At 45.7% G+C, this 23,561-nt stretch overlaps 1 protein-coding gene across 6 annotated transcripts in view; it reads left to right on the top strand.

Annotated features, from left to right (window-relative positions):
• The window catches only part of LRRC34 (leucine rich repeat containing 34), a 327,003-nt gene that overhangs the window by 27,612 nt on the left and 275,830 nt on the right, over positions 1-23,561 (top strand). For all 6 annotated transcript variants that reach the window (XM_086944309.1, XM_086944310.1, XM_086944306.1 and 3 more), the window contains 2 exons: positions 15,795-15,848; positions 16,706-16,774. In XM_086944309.1, coding sequence (XP_086800435.1) covers positions 15,795-15,848; positions 16,706-16,774 — 123 coding nt within the window. The remainder of the gene's footprint in view (positions 1-15,794; positions 15,849-16,705; positions 16,775-23,561) is intronic.

Here is a 23,561-nt window from a genome sequence, read left to right on the forward strand (position 1 = left end):
CCCCCCCAGGGTCCTGGTGGGATCCATACGGTTATGACTGACACTTGCCTGACACAAGCACACACGCATGACTGACCCCAGCCCAACTCACCTTTATGCACGCGAACCTTTTTTTATGCACGTGCGCCGTGTACGCCTGGCACTGTCCGATTGGCACTTACCTACACGGATGGCAGGTACCACCTTAAGCATGGTATGAATACCCGACTGCTTTGTGTTCTTGGCAGTGGACAGCTTGCTAATCAATGCCCTATGTGTCCTTTTGTTCCCCCTTGTAATTACAGGCGTGTACATTCAGGCAATACATTGGTTGTCCTGATGATGATCCTTAATTCTCACTGGATTGAAACGCCGTCGACAGTTGATGTAGTCTAAACACCAGTTCACTATTAAGTGCTAAAATTATGTTTTTTCTACATGAGCGAAGCTAATTGATTTTATCTTAATTTTAGCTGCTCCCTCCTTTTCAATTGCCTGAGAAATTCCCTACCTTTGTGTATTGTAAATTGTTTGTCTAGCCTTGTGGATACAGGATTGTGTCCCACTGTTTATTTGTTGTTCTGTTATTCTACCTATTACATTATTGATTAAATTTTGAGGTCCGGCTGGACTTCCTGTTCATTATAGCGCAGATTGTGGCCTATAATTATTCAAGAGTGTATCTCCCTTTTGTCAAGGACCGTTGTTGCTCATTTATATCATGGGAACAGTCCAGCCCGAATTGCCAAGCCATATCTTCCCTGGACCGGAAACAAGCATCCTGGGACCGGTTTCGGATTCATAATCCTCATCAGCCAGGCCATCTTGAATACAGTGGCAAAGTGAGCAAGGGACTCACGTCTTAGCATACCCTGCCACACTTAGGGCGAACAAAGCGATACAAAAGGGGATGATGGGCGGAGCGTTTGAGCAAATCAAACACTCACCCCCAGTCAAATGATCTGGGTTTAATTCATCACCATTCTTTAGCTCACTCCGCCACCCCAGTTCAGACATGGCCATATGCAAATCAGTCTGACCCTGTGCCCTCATGGGAACAGTCCAGCCAGTCCATCATCCCCTTTTGGATCCTTTCTAACGGGGCATGATCAGTTCAGAGTGTAAGTTTGCGGCCCTCTAAATAATATTGTAATGCATTAATGGCCCATTTAATTGCCAAAGCTTCTTTTTCAATAGCTGCATACTGTCTTCCCCTGGGGAAGAGTTTCCTACTGATATTGGTTATAGTGCGATCTGCGCATGTTCATCATGTTGGGATGATACAGCTCCTAGCCCTGTATCTGGAGCATCGGTTTAAGCTATAAAAGGTTTCTTATAGTTGGGGCTGGTGAGAACCGGTTCGGACAACAATACCTGCTTGAAGAAATTGAAAGCATTGATCAGATTAGGTGAAGGGTATCTGAACTCTGCTTCTGTCTTGCTGATTTTTTTTTGAAGGTCAGTCAAATGGGTAACCACTTATTTATTTATAACGTTTTCTATAGCGCGAACCTGATCCTGAAGGAAATCAGAGCGCTTTACAAAAGAATGAAAGGCAGGACATAAAACCAATATCGACATCAAGTAAGAATACACAACAGGAATAATCACATAGGGCCAGATGTAGGTATCCAAATACCGGTCGGTAACGGCCGAAAATACCTATTTTTGGCCGTTACCGACCGGTATTTGAATACTGAGATGTAGGGCATCTCAAACTACAGATTAGGTAAATTTACCAAATCGGTTATTTTTACCAATTCGGTAAAATTACTGATTCGGTAAAAATACCGAATCATCTGTATTTTGAGATGTAGGTGACACTGTAAACAGTGCCACAGGGCTGTAAGGATTCGTTATTTACCACCAACTATTAGTTGTTGGTAAATAACGAATACCTGTGTATATGCAAATCTGTGCATGTACATCTGTGCATGTTCATACATGCCCTAAGGGCATGTATGTGTGCAACATGGCAAACAAGCCCTACACAGGGGTGCAACAGGGTGTCAAAGTGACACCCTGCCACCCTTGAATTTTTCGGTATTTACCGACTCTGTAATTACTGATTCGGTAATTGACATTCATTCCTATGGCCTACACGCCCATAGGAATCAATGGCAAATACCGAATCAGTAAATATCGATTCGGTAAATTCCGAATCCTACCGATTCGGTATTTTTTACCGAATTATTACCTACATTGGATTTACCGATTCATAAATACCGAATCGGTAAAATTCGGTATTTATGAATCGGTAAATCCAAATTACCTACATCTAGCCCATAATTCCCAGACAAACGAATCAAGGAGAGTAATAAAACAAACAGGCATATAGCGGGCTACGGAGGGGGGCGCACAATGCGGTAAAGAAGAGCAGCATCAAATAATGGTACAATGGTTGTAGTATCAATGATTTCAAGCAGGGGAACCTAGCCCAAATTAAGGTAAGAATTTGTTCATTAGAAATCTTTTCGCTTCCAGTTTGAAAGCAGTCGTTGAAGAGATTCTGCGTACTTCCGGTGGAAGAGAGTTCCATATCTTTGGGGCAGCGCCGGAAAAGGCTCAGTGACAAGTTCTCTTTTTGCTAAGGATGAGTGGTTTCAGGAGGAATGTGTCAGCGCTTCTTGAGACTCTCCCACCACAGGATAATTCAAGCGTTTGCACTTGGTACATGGGAATTTTGCAATGCAGGGCTTTGTGCGCCAGAATGGCAATGTTTAACTGAATTCAATCTTTGTAGGGCAACCATTCGAGAGATTTGAGGACTGGGGATGTGTGCTCATTTTGTTCGGTACCTGTGACCAGTCTGGCCGCTGCGTTCAGTGATGCCCTTAGGGGAGCCAGGGTGTATTTGGGAAGGTTACAGAGAGTAGCGCTGCCGTAGTCTAGCCTCGGCAAGACCAGTGCTTGGACCACCTGCTTGAGATCCTTTTGTGGAAGGAATGGTTTGATATTTCTAAGTGTCCTCATCAAGTGATTAGCTCCCTTATACTTCATATTCAGGTGCTTGTCCAGGGTTATACCAAGAGATTTGGCCGAGTCTATGATGAGAGGGGTGCAGTTAAAAGCAGTGAGGTGAGTCAGCCAAAGGTCTAGCTTGGGGATGTGGTTCGGAGGAGAGATGAGAAGGAATTCAGTTTTGGAGGTGTTAAGTAGGAGATGGTTCTCAATTAACCAATTTTGAGTAGATGTCAGGGTAGTGTGGAACGAGATGATGTTATCCGGGGATGAGATTTTCAAATAAAGTTGTGTGTCGTCCACATACATATGGAAGAGAATGCTCGTGGAATTTAGTGAATTAGCTAGTGGTTCAAAGAAAAGGTTGAAGAGGATAGGAGATAGGACGGACCCTTGGGGGACACCCATGACTACTGGAGAGGGCTGGGAGAGGTTTGCCTTGACTCTTTGTGATCTGTGGTGGAGGAAGGATGAGAACCATTGTAACACCCGACCGAGAAACCCATCCTGTTGTTCAGAATGGATAGGAGGTTTTCGTGATTAACCGTGTCAAATGCAGAGGAAAGATCAAGGAGGATTAGGAGGCAGGTATCATTTTGGTCAAGCATTTTTAAAATGTCATCCATAACGTGCGTGAGAGCCGATTCAGTACTGTGCCCCTTCCGAAAGCCGGCTTGATGCTGGTCAAAGAGTTGGAATTTCTCTATGTGGGCACAAAGTTGGGATTGTACACATTTTTCTAGTAGTTTGGCTAGGGTGGGAAAGTTGTAGATAGGGCGGAAATTATTAAGGTCAGTTTTATCTGCGTTAGTTTTTTTTAGTATAGGTGAACCCTGAGCTGCTTTTAGGCAGTCTGGGATTGTGCCTTGTGATAGAGAAGCGTTTACAATCCTTGTCCAGGTGGGGATGAGTACATTTTTGATTTCTTCGAAGATGGCTGGGGCCAATGGGCCACTGAAGTGGTTAGATGGGTTTACGTTCTAAAAGATCTTGTTGATGTCTTTTCCACTGAATGGGGTAAAGGTGCCCCATGACAAATTGCTCTTAGTGTTTAAGCTGATCGGTTTGCGCTTTTCTAAGAGGTCAAGGGGTGGTGCTGGCCCAGAGGATGGCAGTAGAGCCTTCTTAGAGGCGAGTTCAATGGTGATGAGTCTTGATTTCTCAGTGAAGAAAGCAGCAAGTTCATCACAAGAGGGTGGGCTGCCTCTGGAGACAGAGTGGTTTGGACCTACCACTGATTGCTGTTTGACCAATTCAAATGTTTCTTGGGGCGTTTTACAGCTTGATCAAGTTGGGGTCTGAAGTAGTCTGCCTTAGCGCTCTTGATTTGTTGTTGTAGTAGCTCCTAACATCTCTAAGGAGTTTTAGTTGTTCCAAGGAGGGTTTGGATCTTCATGAACATTTGGCTGCCCTAAGGTTGCAGCGTTCCGTGTTTAAATTGTCATTGTACCATGGTTTGGATTTTTTTCTCGAGCCATTTTTTTGTTGGAGTAGTGCAATGTCATCCATGATGTTGAAGATGGTCGAGTTGTAGGCGTCAGTGAGTAACTGAACCTCTACCAAGTCAGCTTGGGAGGATAGGGCAGATTTACAGTGGGCTGCTAGTTCGATTGAGTTTATTGATCTGAGGTCCCTTTTCCAGATCTTTGATTTCGTTGGCTGAGCCTTCCTCAACGACACCTCCCTGTTAATATAGAAGAGGATGCAGTGGTGGTTGGACCAATTGCAAGGAGAAATGGTATCTAATGTGATGGTCTGCCCTTTCGAAATAATGAGGTCTAGAGTTTCCCCTTTATTATGAGTAAGTTGATCACAGTGCTGAAACAGTTCTTGACCATTAAAAAATGGTTTAAGGCAAGTTACCGCTTGGTCATTGGGGTTAGACCAGTGAAGGTTGAAATCACCAAGGAAGATTTGGGACACAGCTGAGTCGACATTGCCAGAGATGAATTCCATTAGTAGCTCGATGAAGGGGAGATTGTCTCCCGTGGGGTGATAAAAAGTGTGAAGTTTGTAAACCAGCAGGTTATTACTTGAGATGCTGAGACAAAAGTATTCACAGGAGGAGAACGTAGAGGACTCCAAGTGAGAAATCGAGAGAGTGTTCCTATGAATACAGGCTAGGCCACCCCCACTTCCGAGCTCTGTCTAGCCTAATTATGTTGTGAGTCGGAGGTACTAGGAGGTCTACGGTAGGAGTGGAGATGGGATTTAGCCAAGTTTCAATGAGGATGATAATGTCTAAATCATTGTGTAGGATGAGGTCGAAGATGTCGGAGGCGTGTTTACTGGCTGACCTGCAATTGAGTAGTAGACATTTAAGCCGCAAAGGATTTGTGGGGGGAAGGACTCTGGATGACGTTCACTCTTGTGAGGTTGTGTTTATTGATGCCTCTAAGATTGTGCGGAGGTTCTTTGTACAGGTTAGAATGGATAGTTTGTATTTGTCTCGGCGGGCTCATGTTGGAGTTGGAACTAGTAGAGTATGAGTTGTGAAGGTCAATGATATCACTGGACGCCAGATAGGTCTCAAATCTTATGGGGCGGGAGGGCGCGTTAGCTAAGGAAAATGGTTTGCGAGACGGAGGGCGCTAAAAACTGGCCTATGCATTCACTAACACTAGGGGAGGCTCTGGGTAGATTCACAGAGGTGAGGAAGGAGCTGATCACAGGGAAAAGATCGTTTAAGAGGGCTTTAAGGTCATGTAGTTCAGTGGTGAGAAGGTTCAGCTGGAGAGATATATCATCCAGGCGTGCAGACAAGTCTGAAAGGGGTAAAGGGTGTTTTGAAAAAGCGAGCGGAGAAGGGGGGCCTCCGTGTAAAACACCTCCAGGAAGTAAGCCTTAAAAGGCTCGCAATTCTCTTTTTGTTTTAGGCATAGGAATCTTTGAAATGGCTGCAAACGTTTCAGGTTGTGGCCTTATGTGTCCACCTGGAAGGAAATATCTCAGATATTTAACAGAATTAGCAGCTAATACCCTTTTCTTGGGATTAACTTTTAACCAATAGGAGTTGAAGGTGTCTAAGACTGCTGCAGATGCTCTATCTGTTGGCTGCAAGTATGGCTGTATATAATGATATCAATATACACCGTGGAATGCCTAGCATGGGGTAGTAAAACCCTGTTCATAAGTCATTGGGACGTGGCAGGAGCGCTATGCAGCCAGAGGGCAATACTTTAAAATGGTACAGGCCTTCTGGGGTCGAAAAAGGAGTTTTTTCTTTGTGTGAGTTCGGAGGGGCACCTTCTAATACCCTTTACATAAATTGAGGGTTCTGATGTATTGAGCTTCTCCCAACCGTTCCATGATTTAATCTGCCCTAGGAAGGGGGAACTGTGTCGAATTGTGAGATTTTCCTTCTCTGAAATCTATGCAGAACCAGACAGAGCCATCCAGTTTTGGCACTAACACAATCAGGGAACGCCACTTACTGGTGGAAGGCTCAGTAACCCCCATGTGTATGTAACATCTGATATACTTCTGATTTTTTAACTTCTCTATGATCTTCCAGTATACAGTAGGGTTTTAGTCTTACTGTTTTCACAGGGGGCGTATAGCATGTTCAACTGCATTGGTCCTACTTGGCGTAATAGAGAATACCTCTGCACAGGGCTGTATGTGCTTTATCAATTCTTGTCTAAGGGAGGAGGTTAAATCTGAATTTATACTATGTAGGAAGAGAGGTTTGTTTTTAACTTGTACTCCTGTTAGCACTGGTAGGGACCTTCCCATTTCTAGAGGGGATTGTTATGATGTATTTGGGAGGTTTTTCTAAAGGAATCTAGTTCAATGTGATAGGTGATGGGGTTCACTTTAGCTAACACTTTGTGAGGTCCCTGCCACATACCCAGTAGTTTATGATCTGATGATGGAATCATAATCTAAACATAGTCTCCCACATTTAACTCCCTCTTCTTTGCTTTTTTGTCCTCTTGTCCTTTTTTAGGTCTCGCCTAGCGATGCAGCGCTATGCGCCTAGACGAGATCTATTGTTGCCGACTTGCTTTGTGATGCGGGACAGGACAGGTGCACGCGTACGGCAAGGCCTGGACAGGAGATCTGCATGCGTATGGTGCGAGCAGGAGTTCTAATAATGCCGCAATCCGTACACGTGCACATCGACTGACTGTGCTGAAGCTGAGATGTGTACGCGTACGGCTCACATCTTTATCACAACTCCTGCTCTTACCATACGCGTGCACATGTCCTGTCCAGGCGCGGCGTCCAGCATGCCTCCCGCTCAACCCCACTCACCGGCTCTTGTGGGGACTCTGCGCTGGTCCCAGGCTGGTCTCCTCAATGGCAGGGGGGACTCGCCTCTTCAACCTGTCCCTGGCGCAGCAAAACGTGGGGCTCCATCTTGCTCACAGGAGCCCCGCCTGAAATCTTGCTCCGGCCGCACCAAGCAGCATTCACGAAGGCGGGGTGGGCTCCCGCCTCGCTTTGCCAACAGACGGGGCTCCCTTAGAGCTCACCGTAGCCCCGGACACATACGGCTGCACGCTTCATGCCCCACACAACTGTCGTCATCGCAAGCCTTAAGCAGTTCGCTTTCTTAATTCGGACGCACGCTCAGCTCGGGATGTCCTCACTAGGTAAGAACTTTTCCTGTGCGTCTTGCGCTCTTTTTTTTATCTAGCATGGCTCTAAAAGTGATTTAGTTTGCAGGCTTGCTCTGTATCATTCCTTTCACTCAGTCACTCGTGCACTGCATCACTCCCTCTATTAGGCGCTCACTCACTCTAGACCTACCCTACTTGAGATTAAGCAAGCGTTGCACACCTTCCTCTTATAACAAAACTTCAGTGCTCTAGCAGTCCAAGTCTTATCCACTAGCCGTGACTGCCAGTTCCAGCACATTTCTTAATGCCAACTACACGATCAGTTCCTACATCCGGTGCACGGTGTGATCAAGACCACGTGCCTGCACAGTCAACGTCAAAGTCACAATCACATACTTGTACATACATTTCCCAATCGCGCTGCACAATCAACGGTATTCAACAAGGTGATATAAACTGCTCTTCTTCCAGGGAACATGCGCGCGCTCGCCTCCTATTCCGGTGTCTCTGTGGGGTAATTGTGCGTTAATGAAGACAACAACTTTAATACCGGTTTTACTCCTTTATTCGTTCTTTCAAGGGCTGCTCAAAATACAAACACTCTACACATTGATCGTCAACAACTCGTGCCTCCTCCTTTAACTGGAAGCAGTAATTTCAGCCAAAAACCCCGGCCCTAGGCCATTTTATCATTTGTGCATCTCATTAATTTTGCGGTCCAAGCTGCAGTCGCAGCTATTGTCAAAAATCTATCCTACATGAAGCGGAGAGGCTTCTATAAAGATTGGGTGATTAACCACATCGCTGCTGTGGTTATTTTTCCCCTGTGCTGAAAATTGCCATTTTACTGGTGTCATGACGAGCTCAGCTCGTCATCAGCACAGCTCAACTGTGCCTCATGACGAGCTGAGCTCGTCATGAGCATGGAAGGGGTTAAAAAAAATAATAATTTTTGTAGTTTTATATTGTGCGAACTTGACTTTAAGATGAGCACAAGGAACATTCTTTTTTGTTAAGCATGGAGAGATTAAGTGATTTGCCCAGAATCACATGATGTTGAGCTGACGCCGAGGCTTGTACCTGGTTCCCCAGCTGCAAAGTCAGGAGCTCTGGCCTGAGGCCACATTCTTTATTTTTTGTCCTATTTTTAGATAGGCTATGGGATGCCTATAAATATACACAAATGCGTGAGTCGGTCTTGAATGCCCTCCATTTACTCAATAGTGACAAAAATTACATATTAAACTGGTCACTGGTGTTTTTATAGTTTATATATAGTAATGCACGTTCAGCATTGTTATTTAGAAGTTTAACTTGAGTAACAAACAAATGAATGGGCTCTTAAGAAAGTGGATTGTGGTAAAGCCTATAGATGACCCGTAAACACCAAATGGGTAAAAGTAAGCACACCACTTAGGTGATTAGGTATTGATTAGTGTCTCAAATAAGAAGGAAAACCTTAAATGGTACTGATCAACAGTAGCATGGGATAGACAAGCATTTGCAATGCAATAGGTCTCGCATTTGCGAGAGTTTGAGCTATTGGCATTGTAAATGACAATGCCTTTTATTTATGTGTTTACAAAACCTGCAAGCGGTGAAGACGCACTTTGTACTTATAGTCTTTACTGCCAGCCTTGCTTCTCAAAAGTAACCCCTATAAGTACAAAGTACAGGTTTACGCAGCACTTGCAGGTTTTCCAAACATATAATTAAAAGGCACTGTCAATTACAATGCCAATAGCTCAATCGCTCGTAAATGCGAGACCTATTGCATTGCAAATACTTGTGCTGAATTTGCGTCTGTTCCTGGTGTTTCCTTCACCATACTCTGTATTTGACCAAGATGTGTCTGTAGCCTTGCTACATACTGGGGCAAATGTTTAGTGCCGTCCCCTTGATTCTCCAATTTTTCTTTCACCATGTCTAACAGAGAGCTAGGTTGCCGTCCGTGTACAAGTTCAAATGGTGAACAACCTGTACTCCTCTGGACTTTGCTCTTTATGGCAAACGCGGGCAAGGGTAGCATATCTTCCCAATGTCTCGTTTCAGAGTTCAGTAGTTTTTGAAAAGTGTTTTCCAAGGTGGCATTATATCGCTCAACCAGTCAGTCAGTTTGGGGGTGATAGGCGGCTATTCGTATATGAGTACCACCCAACATGTGACAGACTTTGCTCATCATTTTGGAAACAAAGGGGTCTCTTGATCTGTCATAATTTCCTTTGGGAAACCCACCCCAGCGGACACATCAATCATGGCTTTGGCCACATTCATAGTATTGAGATTGCGCAGAGCATTTGCTTCAGAAAAACGTGTGGCATAGGCAACAAGTACTAACACATAACGATATCCACTCCTAGAGGGTAAGAGAGGGCCTAGTATGTCCATCCCCACTCAGGTGAAGGGTACATCTGTTATGGGCAATGCCATCATGTGTACTCTGGGTGTTTTATACCCGCTAAACTTTGGAAAGTAGGACATTCTTTGCAGTGTTTTTGTACTTGTTGAAAAACACCTGCCCAGTAGAATTTATCTAAAATGGCCCATTTGTTTTCTTTCCTCCCCAAATGACCTCCCAGAAGTTGACTGTGGGCCAAGAATAGGACCTTATCCTTAAAAGGGGTGGGGATCAATAATTGAGTAGGATCCTTAGTGCCACCTTTTTTGTACAACAACCCGTTGTGCACATAGATTTGGGGACCTACTATTTTCGGCTGTTCCTGGTCGACTGCTACAATCCAGGCCTTGGAGAATGAGGGCTCCTCCCTTTCAGCTGTCCTGAAATTGCAGTCATTCTCCCAGATAAAATCCTCCACCTGTGTAGAAAAGACCTTTAAAGGGATTTGTCCATAATCCTCCCTTTGCTGTTCGATACTTTTTCTCTGCTTGGCAGATTGCCATTCGTGGTTGCCCACGTGAGAGAAAGGAGCGGTAGTCGACCAATCGTCTCCCTCCTTGCAGGTATCTTGCACAAAGAAATTGAGATGAGGATAATGGTTACCTGTGATCATAGGTTTTGATAGTTTGGTTATGAGACCCGCTTTGAGGGTAACCGCTGGTAGATCTCTGTGTTGTAGGCGTGTGTCTGCTACGGGGTATCCTTCACTCTCCCCATGTACACACTGAACCTTCTCTATTTCGTGAGTCTGAAGAGCAGGATTAGGTAAGACTTGGGCCTGCATAACACTTTGCAGACATCCAGTGTTTACCAAGGCAGTAACTGGTACATCATTAACGGATACCTCACAGTCATCAGGGAGACGATTCCTCGTAGCATTATTAGATAGGACTCGAGTCATTTCTGTTTCTTTGGCACCTCCTTTTGAGGGCAGAATCTCACTATATGTCCAGACCTTCCACATTGAAAACCTTGTGGTCTAGATATAGTAGTCTGTACTTCAGGACCAGGCAATAAAGTGAGAAGTTCAGATTTTTTTCAGCAAAGGGAGAAGGATGACGAACAGGTACTGAACTTAGGCCAGATGTAGGTAATTTCCATTTACCGATTCATAAATACCGACTCATACCGAATCGCTATTCCTGAATCTGTAAATGTAGCTAAAAAATCGGTAAAAGTTACCGATTCGGTATGACTCGGTAAGCCAAATCGGTAATTACCGAATCGGAATTAACCGAGTCGGTAAAATCCGAGTCGGTGAAACCCAAGCAATCCTATGGGCCACATTGCCCATAGGAATGAATGGGATTCACCGATTCGGAAAATTCCGATTCGGATTTTACTGACTCGGTAATTACCGATTCGGGAGTTTGAAACACGCCATGTGAGCCTGTCAACCAATCAGGGACAGCCTACACACCCCACAGCCAAGGCCCTGTGAATCCAACCAATGAGAGAGAAGCACCCCACCCCAGTACCTGGGAGTGGCCACACCCATGCAGGTGGAAACCAACTGAACAAACAAATCTGCAGAGGAGAGAGGAGCAGAGCATCCACAGGCAAGCAGACTGACAGAATGGAGGCACAGGAAGGACAGAAGGATGGTGGTGAGAGGAAAAGGAAGCTTAAGTTCAGCCCAGAGGAACTACAGGCGGCTGTGGATGAAATAGTTAGCCAGTACAGCCAAATATTTGTGAGGCAGTCTCTGCATGTTGCAGAGACTGTGAAGAGGAACATCTGGCTAGCTATTCAGGGCTAAGTGAATGCCATAGGAATCACCCACCGGGACATTGAGGACATCAAAAAGCGGTGGTATGACCTGCGCATAGTGACCAAGAAGAAGATTGCAGCACTGAAAAAGGATGCAGGTGTGACTGGAGGTGGCAGAAGCAGAGCCCCAACACTGACACCAATAGAGGAGCAAGTTGCATCCACCATGGAGCCTGAATGCATCCATGGGATAGGAGACCTGGATAGCACAGCGAAAGCAGCCAAGAAACAAGGTAAGAGGCATGTACCCACATGCACCCCCAGCTATCCCAACCCTGCACCCCACTGTGTACACACATGACACAGCAGGAGAGCTCAGATTTTGTGCCAGCAATGCATCATGGTAGACGTAGTCATGTACACACAGATGCAAAGTACACCACACATGACTCAGCAAGGCATGCCACACACATCCCCAAACAAGCAATGTGGACTGTGCAAAGGTGTGCAGACCATTTAATTAAGAAATACACACAGACAAACAACAACATTGACCCTATGTCAATTTGATTCCACAGGAGAGTCGTCACGCAGTTCTGCCCCGCCGAGGGAGGAGAGGGCAGCACCAATTAAAAGAGGGGAGAAAGAAAAGAGGAAAAGTCGTCACAGCGCAGGAGAAGGTGGAGACGACCCCACCCAGGACCCCTCATCACCAGACCCACCCACTACACCTATCCCAATGTCCCCTCTGTTTTTTGGGTCTCCTGACCTCACAAACACGCCCATGCCGGGAGGGGAAAGTAGCCAGGCGGAGCCCCCGCAGAGGATCCTGCAGACCTCCGATTCAGAGGATGAGGAAGATGTCCCCCAGAAGAGTGCGCCAGTGGCTGACAGGCCAAGACCAACTATGTCTGCAGGTTCAGCGCGCACTACTGTCCTTGGCAGGAGGGCACGTGATGGTGGGGAGGGCCAGGATGGGGAGAGCGTGTTCTGTGGGCTGGAGGGCACGATGGTGAAAGTTCAACGCCAGCAGGCCAAATCACTGCAAGCCATGCATCGGCAGGTGCGTAGTATGAGCGCCACAATGTCCAACATGGACAAGGGCATAATCCAAATGGCATCTAGCCTGGACCTGATAGCACAAGGGATCTCTGACATTTCAACATACATGGGAGTCCTCTCCGACAAGCTTGACAGGGAACATCTCCAGCGTGCCGGGGAACGGCAGTACATGCGCCAACAGACCAAGGCCATGATTAGGTTCGCTGCCAACACAGCTCTCCTCTGCAGACGCTCCATCTCAATGCAGGAAGCAATAGAGCACTGCTGCACTGACTTAACACGGGGCATGGGTAGAGTGACCTCTGCAATGGAGCAGATGTTGACCTCAAACACAGGCAATGCTGGTGACACGGGTGTGGAGGAGACTGAGGGGTCAACCAGCAGGAGTGGCTCCAGTACACCTGTCCAGGAGGTGCGCAGGGGCGGCAGGCACAGCCATGCAGAGTCAGGCACCAGCAGGGAACCTGAAGGACAGGCACCTAAATCCCGCAATGTAGTGCGAGGACGCAAGCACTGAACTATGCAGGAGACTGACTCTACTGCACACAGTGACAGCAACTGAGTATGTGCAGCCAGTGACATTGACGTACATTCATGTGACATGAATGTACAGTGCAGTACATAGTGCAGTGAGTAGTGCAGATTAAACTACTCATGTCCTGAAGTATACCTGTGTGTGTGTCATACTTTACCTAGAAATATCGTTGTGTAATTTCAGTCCGTCTCAATCTGCCATCTAGTGCTGCTGGCCCTGTTGCCTGGGGCTCTGCATGTTCTTGGTCCTCATCTATGTTCTCATGATGTGTCAACTCCACCTCTGTGCCTTCCTTGGTAGCCAAATTGTGCAATATGGCACAGGTCACTATTATTTTGCAACACAGGATGGGGGTGTACTGTCGCGCACCTCCACTTTTGTGGAGGCAACGGAACCTGCTCTTCAGGAGTCCAAAGATTCTCTCCACAAGTTGCGGGTGGACCTGTATGCCACATTGTATCGCCTTTCTGCTCTGTTGGTTGGGTTCAGGTACGGTGTCAGCACAAAGGAACGCAGGGCATATGCACTATCACCTGGGAGAGAACGAGAGTCACATGAGTTTCATACACATTTCACATTTAGCTGAGATCCATTTCAGGGTGTGTACAACATATTTACCTAGCAGATAACCATCTCCAAAATCGCCATTCAGTAGCCGTGTGTATATTCCACCTTTCTGGAATATGTAGGAGTCGTGCGTGCTCCCTGGAAATTTGGCAACTATGTCGGTGATGATGTTCCCTGCGTTGCATACCACCTGCACGTTGATGGAGTGCGTAGACTTACGGTTTCTGTATATGTGTTTGGTGGCTGCAGGTGGGCATAGAGGAATGTGGGTGCCATCAATGCAGCCGATCACATGCGGGAAGTGAGCCAGTCCATAGAAGTCTGCTTTAGTTTTGGCAAGTTCCGCAGGTGTGTCAGGGAACTGTATGTAATGTCCCATTCTCTGAGTCATGACATCCAGGAACTTCCTGAAGAAACGGGACAGACAGCTCTGGGATACACCTCCTACTGCAGCTATCACACTCTGGTAGCTCCCAGAGGCAAGCAGGTGTATGCTACACAGCACCTGGACATGGGGAGGAATGGCGTGGGCCCTGGGTGTTGGATGATCCAGGTATGGGTGGAGGTCCCTTATTAGGTCCATGATGGTATTGGGGTGCAGCCTGTACCTCTGGAGTATCTCAAGCTCAGTCAATTGGAACAGAGTGATCCTCTGCCTGTACACCTGCTCCTCCCTTTGCCATACCCTCAGTCCTGCTGCCTGTAGCCTTCGCCTCCTCGCAATCACATAGAGTGCAGCCATTTTGACTGGAGGGTTGCATTTTGGGACCTTGTTTATAGCATCCACATGGTTACCACCACCTTTCAGTCCATGGTAAATACAGACTCCTAAATACCGAATTTCGATGAATTCGGTATTTTTGGCCTTTCCTACATCTCGATGGGCATGTTTTCCGATTCCTTATTTACCGAATCGGTGTATGCGACTCGGTAATTTTCCTATCTGTGAATACCGATTCGGTAAATATGAACTCAGAGAATTCCGAGTCGGAATTTTTCCGATTGATATTTACCGATTTGGAATTTTTTTGGCACCTACATCTCTTTCTCGCTATACCGGTCGGTAACGGCCGATTTTACAAACTTTGGGCCGTTACCGACCGGTATTTGGCGACCTACATCTGGCCCTTGGTCTTCTTCAGTTTGAATCATCCCTCCCTTTTTGTAGTTCTTGAGCTTAACTTCAGGTGCTAGCTATTTGAACATCTCGTTCTAGAGTTAGATGGGTATGCCCCATTCCTGTATGGTAGGCCGACGTGAGGTGAGGTATTGCTTCAGGAATATCTTTTCCTTTATGTCCTCCTTAGTTGCTGTGAGGGGTTTTATCCAACGGTCAGTAAAGCCTTTCACCCTGTAATACCATGCCATGGGTATTTCTTGGGCTCCTTCTTTAAGATGATGCAATTTTTTTCAGTAAGTTTCATCATCAAACCCCAATCGCTCCAGAATGTTCCTTTTATCTCAGTATCGGGAATAGTACTCCAAGGATTTGAAGCCTGGCAGATGGATTATAACACCCCCATTAACAAAGGATCTAGATATTGCCTCCATCCGTCAGCCAGCCAGGATGTGGCCTGTGCCATTCTCTCGAAATTGGTAAAGAAAACATATGGATCTTCTGCAGAACCACTAAGGGCAACGTGATATGCCCTCTTTGTTGTCCCAGGGTATCGGCCAATCTCCCAAGGGCTGTCTCCTGCATCGTATATTGTGTTGTCAGGGTCTTGTGTATTGCTTCACAATCTTCCGCTGCTGTATTGAGGAATTTTTCCAACTCCTGCTCCAGCTTCTCATGGCTCTCAGTCATCTTGTTCACCACCGCCTCCATGCTTCCAGATCGGACTTCTGACACCACTTGTGGTACTTTTGGGAGAATGGGCTGGATGTACAGACAAGGAGGCTTAATTTGTTTCTCAGTGGTGTCTTTTATTCAAAGTGTTGTGATATTTATATACGTAAATGTTAATCAAAATCTCTTAAAATATTGATTTTCTGTCTTCTCCTTTTCTTCTTCTAGGTCTTCGAGTGTGGCTGTGTTACCCGGATTCTCGGCAGAAAAAAGAAACGAGCAGTAAGTAATGATTCCAGAGTTAATATCTAACTAAAAGTCTTTGTCACCAACACCTCTGGTGGTTAGGTAGGAAAATCAGTACTGTCCCAGTGAAGGCAACCGAAGGTTATTGTGTGACTGATCTGCCATTCACTAGACATAAAAGATTAGTAGCGCCCCTTCTTTATGTTCCCTTTTTTCCTCCCTTCCATATTTATAGAAATTAGAAGTATCAGAAGAGAAAAGAAAAAAATAAATTATATATCCCGTATCTTGGGACTATTCAGGAAAGTCTAATCTGGGCGGTTTTCTATGGAATATCCCTTTTCATGTATTTGTCTAAATTCCTACTCGTGTGGATACAATAGGGATTTCAATCTCCTTTTTCTTTATAATATTCCGCCCAGAATATTTAGGACTTTTCCTTTTTGTGTATGTATATTTATTTATATGTTGGCATTTCCTTTTGGATTCAGATATTTGACTTGGGAAAACGTACACTGTGCTAATACACCCTCCACCAACACTGCCTGTGTTCCATATCCTTCCCTCTCTCTCCTTCCCGATATATTCAAAATCTGGCCTGCTACTCTCTTGCTCTGCCTTAACTGTCCAGAGTTTCCGCAGCGGTTTCCCTTTGAGGTGGGCACTCCTTCCACTCGGCAGCATTATTCTGGGCATTTCTTCCTTCCTCAGATTCCGTTCTGTCCTCCTGGGACCTTGCGTCTGTGGTTCTTCTCCCCTTTTCCCGGGTTTGCGCCTCTGTTTTCTTTCCGCAGTTGCCTTTCCATTGGTTAGCTCCTTGGGTCTGTTTAAAGAGACCAGTCTCTTTTACTGATTCGTCAGTCTGCTTAATTTTCCTTTCTTTCCATTTCCAGGTCATACAGTGTTGAGGAACTACAGCGAGAGCTCAGCAAGGCAGAGAACGGGCAGGAGAGGATTCCTAGGTATGTAAGTCCTCACGTCCCCATTCCCTTACTTTCTTGGTACCAAGAAAACTCTCATGGGGATATCGGTATAGGTAATCCGAATTGGTTTGCTGACTCACCCTACGATGGAGGGTTTCAAAGCAAAATGGTTGAAGAGCCTAATACCATCTAAGGACACAATCGTTGTTACTTTTATTTTGTGCCATCCATTCTAACAGAACAGAGTGGCTGGATAGGAAAAGTTTGTATCGTTAGTATCAGTCACGCAGTCGAAATGTACTACGTTACCAAGGTCTTCGGTACCAAAAACAAATTTATTTAATTTTTATCTGTTTTTTAGATTCATCAAAACGCATGGGCAAACCAAAGACTGTCACGACAGTGAATACATGAATGCAGTATTTACATTTGTACACACATACCAATATATATTATTTACAAGGTGAAAGAAACGCGATTGAATAAAGACAGTTATAAAAGACACACCAAAAAAAAGCAATAACATTAATCAATATTCAAACATTAATTGCATTTATATACAGTGAGAAAATTCCTACAAAAAGCAAGGGTACAACCAGTCCATGGGGATGTGAAACCAAAGGACAGGCGGGGACAGATGGAGTAGTACGCCTGCCTGCCTGACAACACTGTGGTTGATATTTATAATGGGTTGCACCACTAGGGTCCCAGGTGGTGTTTACTTTCTCTTCCTAGGTGCACCCTTTTGAATAACCACAGGATGGGTATGTCGACGCGTTTCGAACCGGATTATTGACGGTTCTCTTCAGGACAGGGACTGGGAACAATGATTCTGTAACAATATACAGAGTGGGTGTCAGAGTTAGATATAATAGTTGTGTGAAAACTTTTAGCAATGACTCCACACCATGAAAAGACTTATACCTGCACGTGGCAAAGAATGTGCCTTGGTGTCGGTAAATCTCCAGGAAAGGGGTTGATTCTGTGAAAACATACAAAATTGGAGCTTAGCACCCTAGTCCGGGTAGGAACTTTCGGGCTATACTGATACATATCGCCTAATGCCATCAAGGACAAGAGCTCGTACCTGTGGTTAGCCGGTTCGGGTTCTTAAAGGTTTAGTTGTCCGCCACGCGGTACACACACGAGAGTGGGACTGCTTACATATTGACAATGTTTCGATACGTAAGCTGAAAATGACACACAGAAATCGGCGCGCGAGATTAGACAAGTACTCCAGTGTGAGACAAAATGTGTAAGTTGCGGAGCCGAGTAACAATTCCTACCTGAATGAGTAGCTTGTGCAACGTGTGGCAACTGATGTCAGAAATCACTTCAGAGCTGGTCTATAAGTGAGCCGGGACCTGCGTTACAAGAGGGCAAGGGTAATTAAACCAAGCTTTCCCATGGGGCGGAGGGTCATGGCGATATGGCGCTTAGCGCGTTTTGGCAGGGAACCTGCAATCCACTTACTTTGTCAGGAGGATTCAATCACTCGGAGTATCTCGGACTGGAACACGCACAGTCTGTTAGTGTGTCTCAGCGCTTGCTTGAATATTTGAAAACTCCCTGGCCGGTTGGCTTGTGGGAGTGGCTAGTGGGCGGAGTGAGTGAAGGATCATGGTCCATGTAGTTCGGGCCATTTTTAGATGAATATTGACAGACTTTTGTTGGGCACAGGACCTAGTGAGTACAGCGTGTGATCATACCGGGGCAAAGGTATTTGCAATCAGATTGACTGCGTGTTGGACACTGTATCAGCAAGACATAGTGAGCCTACCAACTATTGGACAGGGTGCCAAGACAATGCAACAACAATCATAGTATGCACAACATGTACAGACTATTATGTAGAAAGTAAATGAACAACCGGGTTTTAAAAATCAGCAGCACAACCAAGCTCAGCCGAGGAACTAGGGGTTGGATCACAGACTGGAAATTTCAGACATTTCGTTCAGGCCAGTGTTAGACGTGTCAAACTTCAGAATGAGGTACGCTTCTTTCTGAGACAAGCGCAGATCAGGGTCTCCACTGCCACCCCTGATGACCGCCAGGACTGTCCATCTGATGTCTTGACTGAAATGGTTTTTTTGCAAAAAGTGTGAAACAAGTGGGGCTGTCAGGATTTTATTGTTAATTCTTGAGCGGTGCTGAATGATGCGCTGGCGAACCTCCTGAGTGGTTTTGCCGATGTACAGCAAATTGCACGGACATTGGATGGCATACACAGTGTACTTGGTTTTGCAATTTGTGTGTTCATTGTGGCGCCAGAACTTCTTCCCATCGGTGAATAGTGACCCCTCCATGGTGAGTTCGCAAACGGAACAGGTCCCACACTTGCGGTGCCCCGTAACAGGATTTGCTCCAAAGATGGTATTCTGGTGATCCCTTTTAGGTTGCGGTCTAGTCGATGTTATCATTTGCCCAATGCTCCTGTTCTTTTTCAGAGCAAAGAGGGGGGCGCCTATGTCCGGAAGGATTTCCTTGACCAGGTGCCAACTGCGTCTGATGATTTTTTGCAGCTGGTTGGTGTGGGGGCCGAAGGTGGAAACTCATACCATCCGGTCCGTCGCGGGTTTGGATCTTTTTTCAAGGAGGTGTTCCCTTGGTGTCCATCTCGCTCTCTTCATAGAGTGTTTCAAGAGCTTCTGGGGGTAGCCACGTTCCTGTAACTTGGAGGTCAGTGCTTGTCCATGTAGTTCGAATTGCTCGATGGTGGTACAGTTACGTCGGACGCGGAGGTATTGGCCATAAGGGAGATTGTCCCTTAGGCTGCGCGGATGGTAGCTCTTGTAATGAAGAGCATTGTTTTTATCCGTCTTCTTCTGGTACAAAGAGCATGACAATGCGTTTTCTTTTATTGAGACTTCGACATCCAGAAACGGGAGTGTTTTTTCATGATAGCTCAGGCTGAATTTAATGTCTGGGCTCCTGTTGTTCAGCCACACATGGAATTCTTCCAACTGTATAGATGTGCCATTCCACACGCACCAAACATCATCTATAAATCGGAGCCATTGTCCGATGGAGTCTCTGTAGGGGTTGTTATTCAGGACAAACTTTTCTTCAAACTGGCCCATAAACAGGATGGCCATTTCGGGGGCGAAAGGACAGCCCATCGCCGAGCCTTTAATTTGTAAGAACATTTCGTCCTCAAAGGTGAAGAAGTTTTTCTTGAGGGCCACCGTAGCCAGAGAGATTATTAGTTCTGTAGGCACCCTGTGTGGGCGCGGTCGACCCTCCAGATAGAGTTCCATGACATCCAAACCGTCTTGCTGGGGTATTTGGGTGTATAGCGAGGACACATCCATGGTAGCCAATAACTGACAAGAAGGATCAAATGGTACACCTTCGACCTTGTTGATGAAGTCCATTGTGTCCCTTAGATAGGATGGCACTTGTACAACCAGCGGTTTCAAAAACACATCCACAAATTTGGAAATGGGCTCTAGAACAGAGTCACACCCAGAAACTATTGGGCGCCCCGGTGGTACTTTGGGGTCTTTATGCACCTTGGGTAAGAAGAACAGATGTGGAGTCCGTGGATGTTGTTTGATCAGGTACTGTGATTCCTTTGGTCCCAGAATTCCTGCGTCCCTGGCTGCGTTTACGAGTCCTCTTATTTGGTCCTGGATTTGGACAGTTGGATCATGACTGATCTTGCGGTACCACTCCTGGTTGTATACGTGATTGCGTCCCTCTGTCCGGTATAGTTCCTTGGACCAAAGGACCACCGCTCCCCCCTTGTCCGCTTGCCTGATAACCGCTTCCTTCTGAGTCTTGAGTTCAACAATGGCTTCTCTGTGTTTTTTGGAAATGTTTCTTGGAACAAACGGGCGTTGATTCTCTAGTGCATTGAGCGATGACATGACTGAGCGTTCAAACGCTAGAATGTTTTTGGATACATTATGATTGGCCGGGCAGAAGGAGGATTTGTTCCTCAGGCCTGAAGCTTCCGTGGTGACTTGTTCATTTGCATCCTTAAAAAACCATCGCAGTCGGATCTTCCGAAATAATTCCATCACTTCCAGTTTTATCTTGGTAAAGTCCATGGCAACCCCAGGGACAAAGGAAAGGCCCATTTCTAGAACCTCTTGTTCAGCTTTTGACAAGGTCTTCTCAGAGATGTTAATGATGGCCGACGGTTTTATGAGTTGTAATGCTTCTTGCGGGTGATCATTTCCCATTGGGGCTTGAATCTTGTCCTCTTTGGCTGTTGGCCTTGGCCTAAAAAAGGCCTCTTGGGGGTGTTCCTGTTCTGCTGGTTTCTATTCGACGGGCCTTCTCCTGCATCAGAGTCCTCCATCGATTCAGAGGAAGATGTTTCCGAGAAGGTAGTGAATCTTCTCTTTGATCTCCCCTGATTGGAGTTCAAATACCTGATTGGGTCCGATCTACTGTAGAATTCGTCTTTTAAGTAGGGGTACACGTTATCAATGTTGAAGTTCTTCTGATCTTTTTCAAACTTCGTTGTTTTAAAATTGATGGTGTTGTCTCGGAACGTGACCAGTTCCTTTTCAATTTTTTCAAGAAGAGCTTTAGCCTCTATTTCCGTGTGGTTATCCCTAATGGCTTTGAGTTGTTCCTCAATTTCCTCTTCTTCTTTTTTGAGGATTCGCTGGGCAGTCTCGACTGTGTGTACCATTAGGTCCCTACTGCATTTAGTGCTGATAAAGCTGAACCCTTTGCGGTAAACCGGGTCATCGGTAAAGATGACAGGGACGTTTTTAATCTGGAGGCCCCATGGGATAGTACCAGCTCTCAAGTTTGCAAGTAGAAAGTGGCCATGTAATTCCGTTCGGACATGTTTTTTCCGAAGTCTGGTTAGTTTTTCGGCATAGTTGAGCTGTTTGGCTGTGCTGCTGAGTTTGACAGATGAAAAGAGTGTGGAGTCTGACATTAATTTTTTAATATGATCCTCACTGAACGATAACGTGTCTTGTTCAGCCATGTTGGCTTTTTTAGAGGGAAGCAAAGGCCTCCCCTGTTTACAATTGATGAAAAAATCGACTACCCTTTTGTGTCGAAAAGCGACAAAAACCTTGCGAGCCACCGCCCGCACAACCAAACTGTAGAACAACAAAGGTTTTGGATCCTACGTCTACCCAGCCCGGATCTCAACAACAAAGTAAACAGAACAGAGTGGCTGGATAGGAAAAGTTTGTATCGTTAGTATCAGTCACGCAGTCGAAATGTACTACGTTACCAAGGTCTTCGGTACCAAAAACAAATTTATTTAATTTTTATCTGTTTTTTAGATTCATCAAAACGCATGGGCAAACCAAAGACTGTCACAACAGTGAATACATGAATGCAGTATTTACATTTGTACACACATACCAATATACATTATTTACAAGGTGAAAGAAACACGATTGAATAAAGACAGTTATAAAAGACACACCAAAAAAAAGCAATAACATTAATCAATATTCAAACATTAATTGCATTTATATACAGTGAGAAAATTCCTACAAAAAGCAAGGGTACAACCAGTCCATGGGGATGTGAAACCAAAGGACAGGCGGGGACAGATGGAGTAGTACGCCTGCCTGCCTGACAACACTGTGGTTGATATTTATAATGGGTTGCACCACTAGGGTCCCAGGTGGTGTTTACTTTCTCTTCCTAGGTGCACCCTTTTGAATAACCACAGGATGGGTATGTCGACGCGTTTCGAACCGGATTATTGACGGTTCTCTTCAGGACAGGGACTGGGAACAATGATTCTGTAACAATATACCGAGTGGGTGTCAGAGTTAGATATAGTAGTTGTGTGAAAACTTTTAGCAATGACTCCACACCATGAAAAGACTTATACCTGCACGTGGCAAAGAATGTGCCTTGGTGTCGGTAAATCGCCAGGAAAGGGGTTGATTCTGTGAAAACATACAAAATTGGAGCTTAGCACCCTAGTCCGGGTAGGAACTTTCGGGCTATACTGATACATATCGCCTAATGCCATCAAGGACAAGAGCTCGTACCTGTGGTTAGCCGGTTCAGGTTCTTAAAGGTTTAGTTGTCCGCCACGCGGTACACACACGAGAGTGGGACTGCTTACATATTGACAATGTTTCGATACGCAAGCTGAAAATGACACACAGAAATCGGCGCGCGAGATTAGACAAGTACTCCAGTGTGAGACAAAATGTGTAAGTTGCGGAGCCGAGTAACAATTCCTACCTGAATGAGTAGCTTGTGCAACGTGTGGCAACTGATGTCAGAAATCACTTCAGAGCTGGTCTATAAGTGAGCCGGGACCTGCGTTACAAGAGGGCAAGGGTAATTAAACCAAGCTTTCCCATGGGGCGGAGGGTCATGGCGATATGGCGCTTAGCGCGTTTTGGCAGGGAACCTGCAATCCACTTACTTTGTCAGGAGGATTCAATCACTCGGAGTATCTCGGACTGGAACACGCACAGTCTGTTAGTGTGTCTCAGCGCTTGCTTGAATATTTGAAAACTCCCTGGCCGGTTGGCTTGTGGGAGTGGCTAGTGGGCGGAGTGAGTGAAGGATCATGGTCCATGTAGTTCGGGCCATTTTTAGATGAATATTGACAGACTTTTGTTGGGCACAGGACCTAGTGAGTACAGCGTGTGATCATACCGGGGCAAAGGTATTTGCAATCAGATTGACTGCGTGTTGGACACTGTATCAGCAAGACATAGTGAGCCTACCAACTATTGGACAGGGTGCCAAGACAATGCAACAACAATCATAGTATGCACAACATGTACAGACTATTATGTAGAAAGTAAATGAACAACCGGGTTTTAAAAATCAGCAGCACAACCAAGCTCAGCCGAGGAACTAGGGGTTGGATCAC

This window comes from Lissotriton vulgaris, chromosome 11 (assembly GCF_964263255.1).
Source record: "Lissotriton vulgaris chromosome 11, aLisVul1.2, whole genome shotgun sequence".
Lineage (NCBI taxonomy): Eukaryota > Metazoa > Chordata > Amphibia > Caudata > Salamandridae > Lissotriton > Lissotriton vulgaris.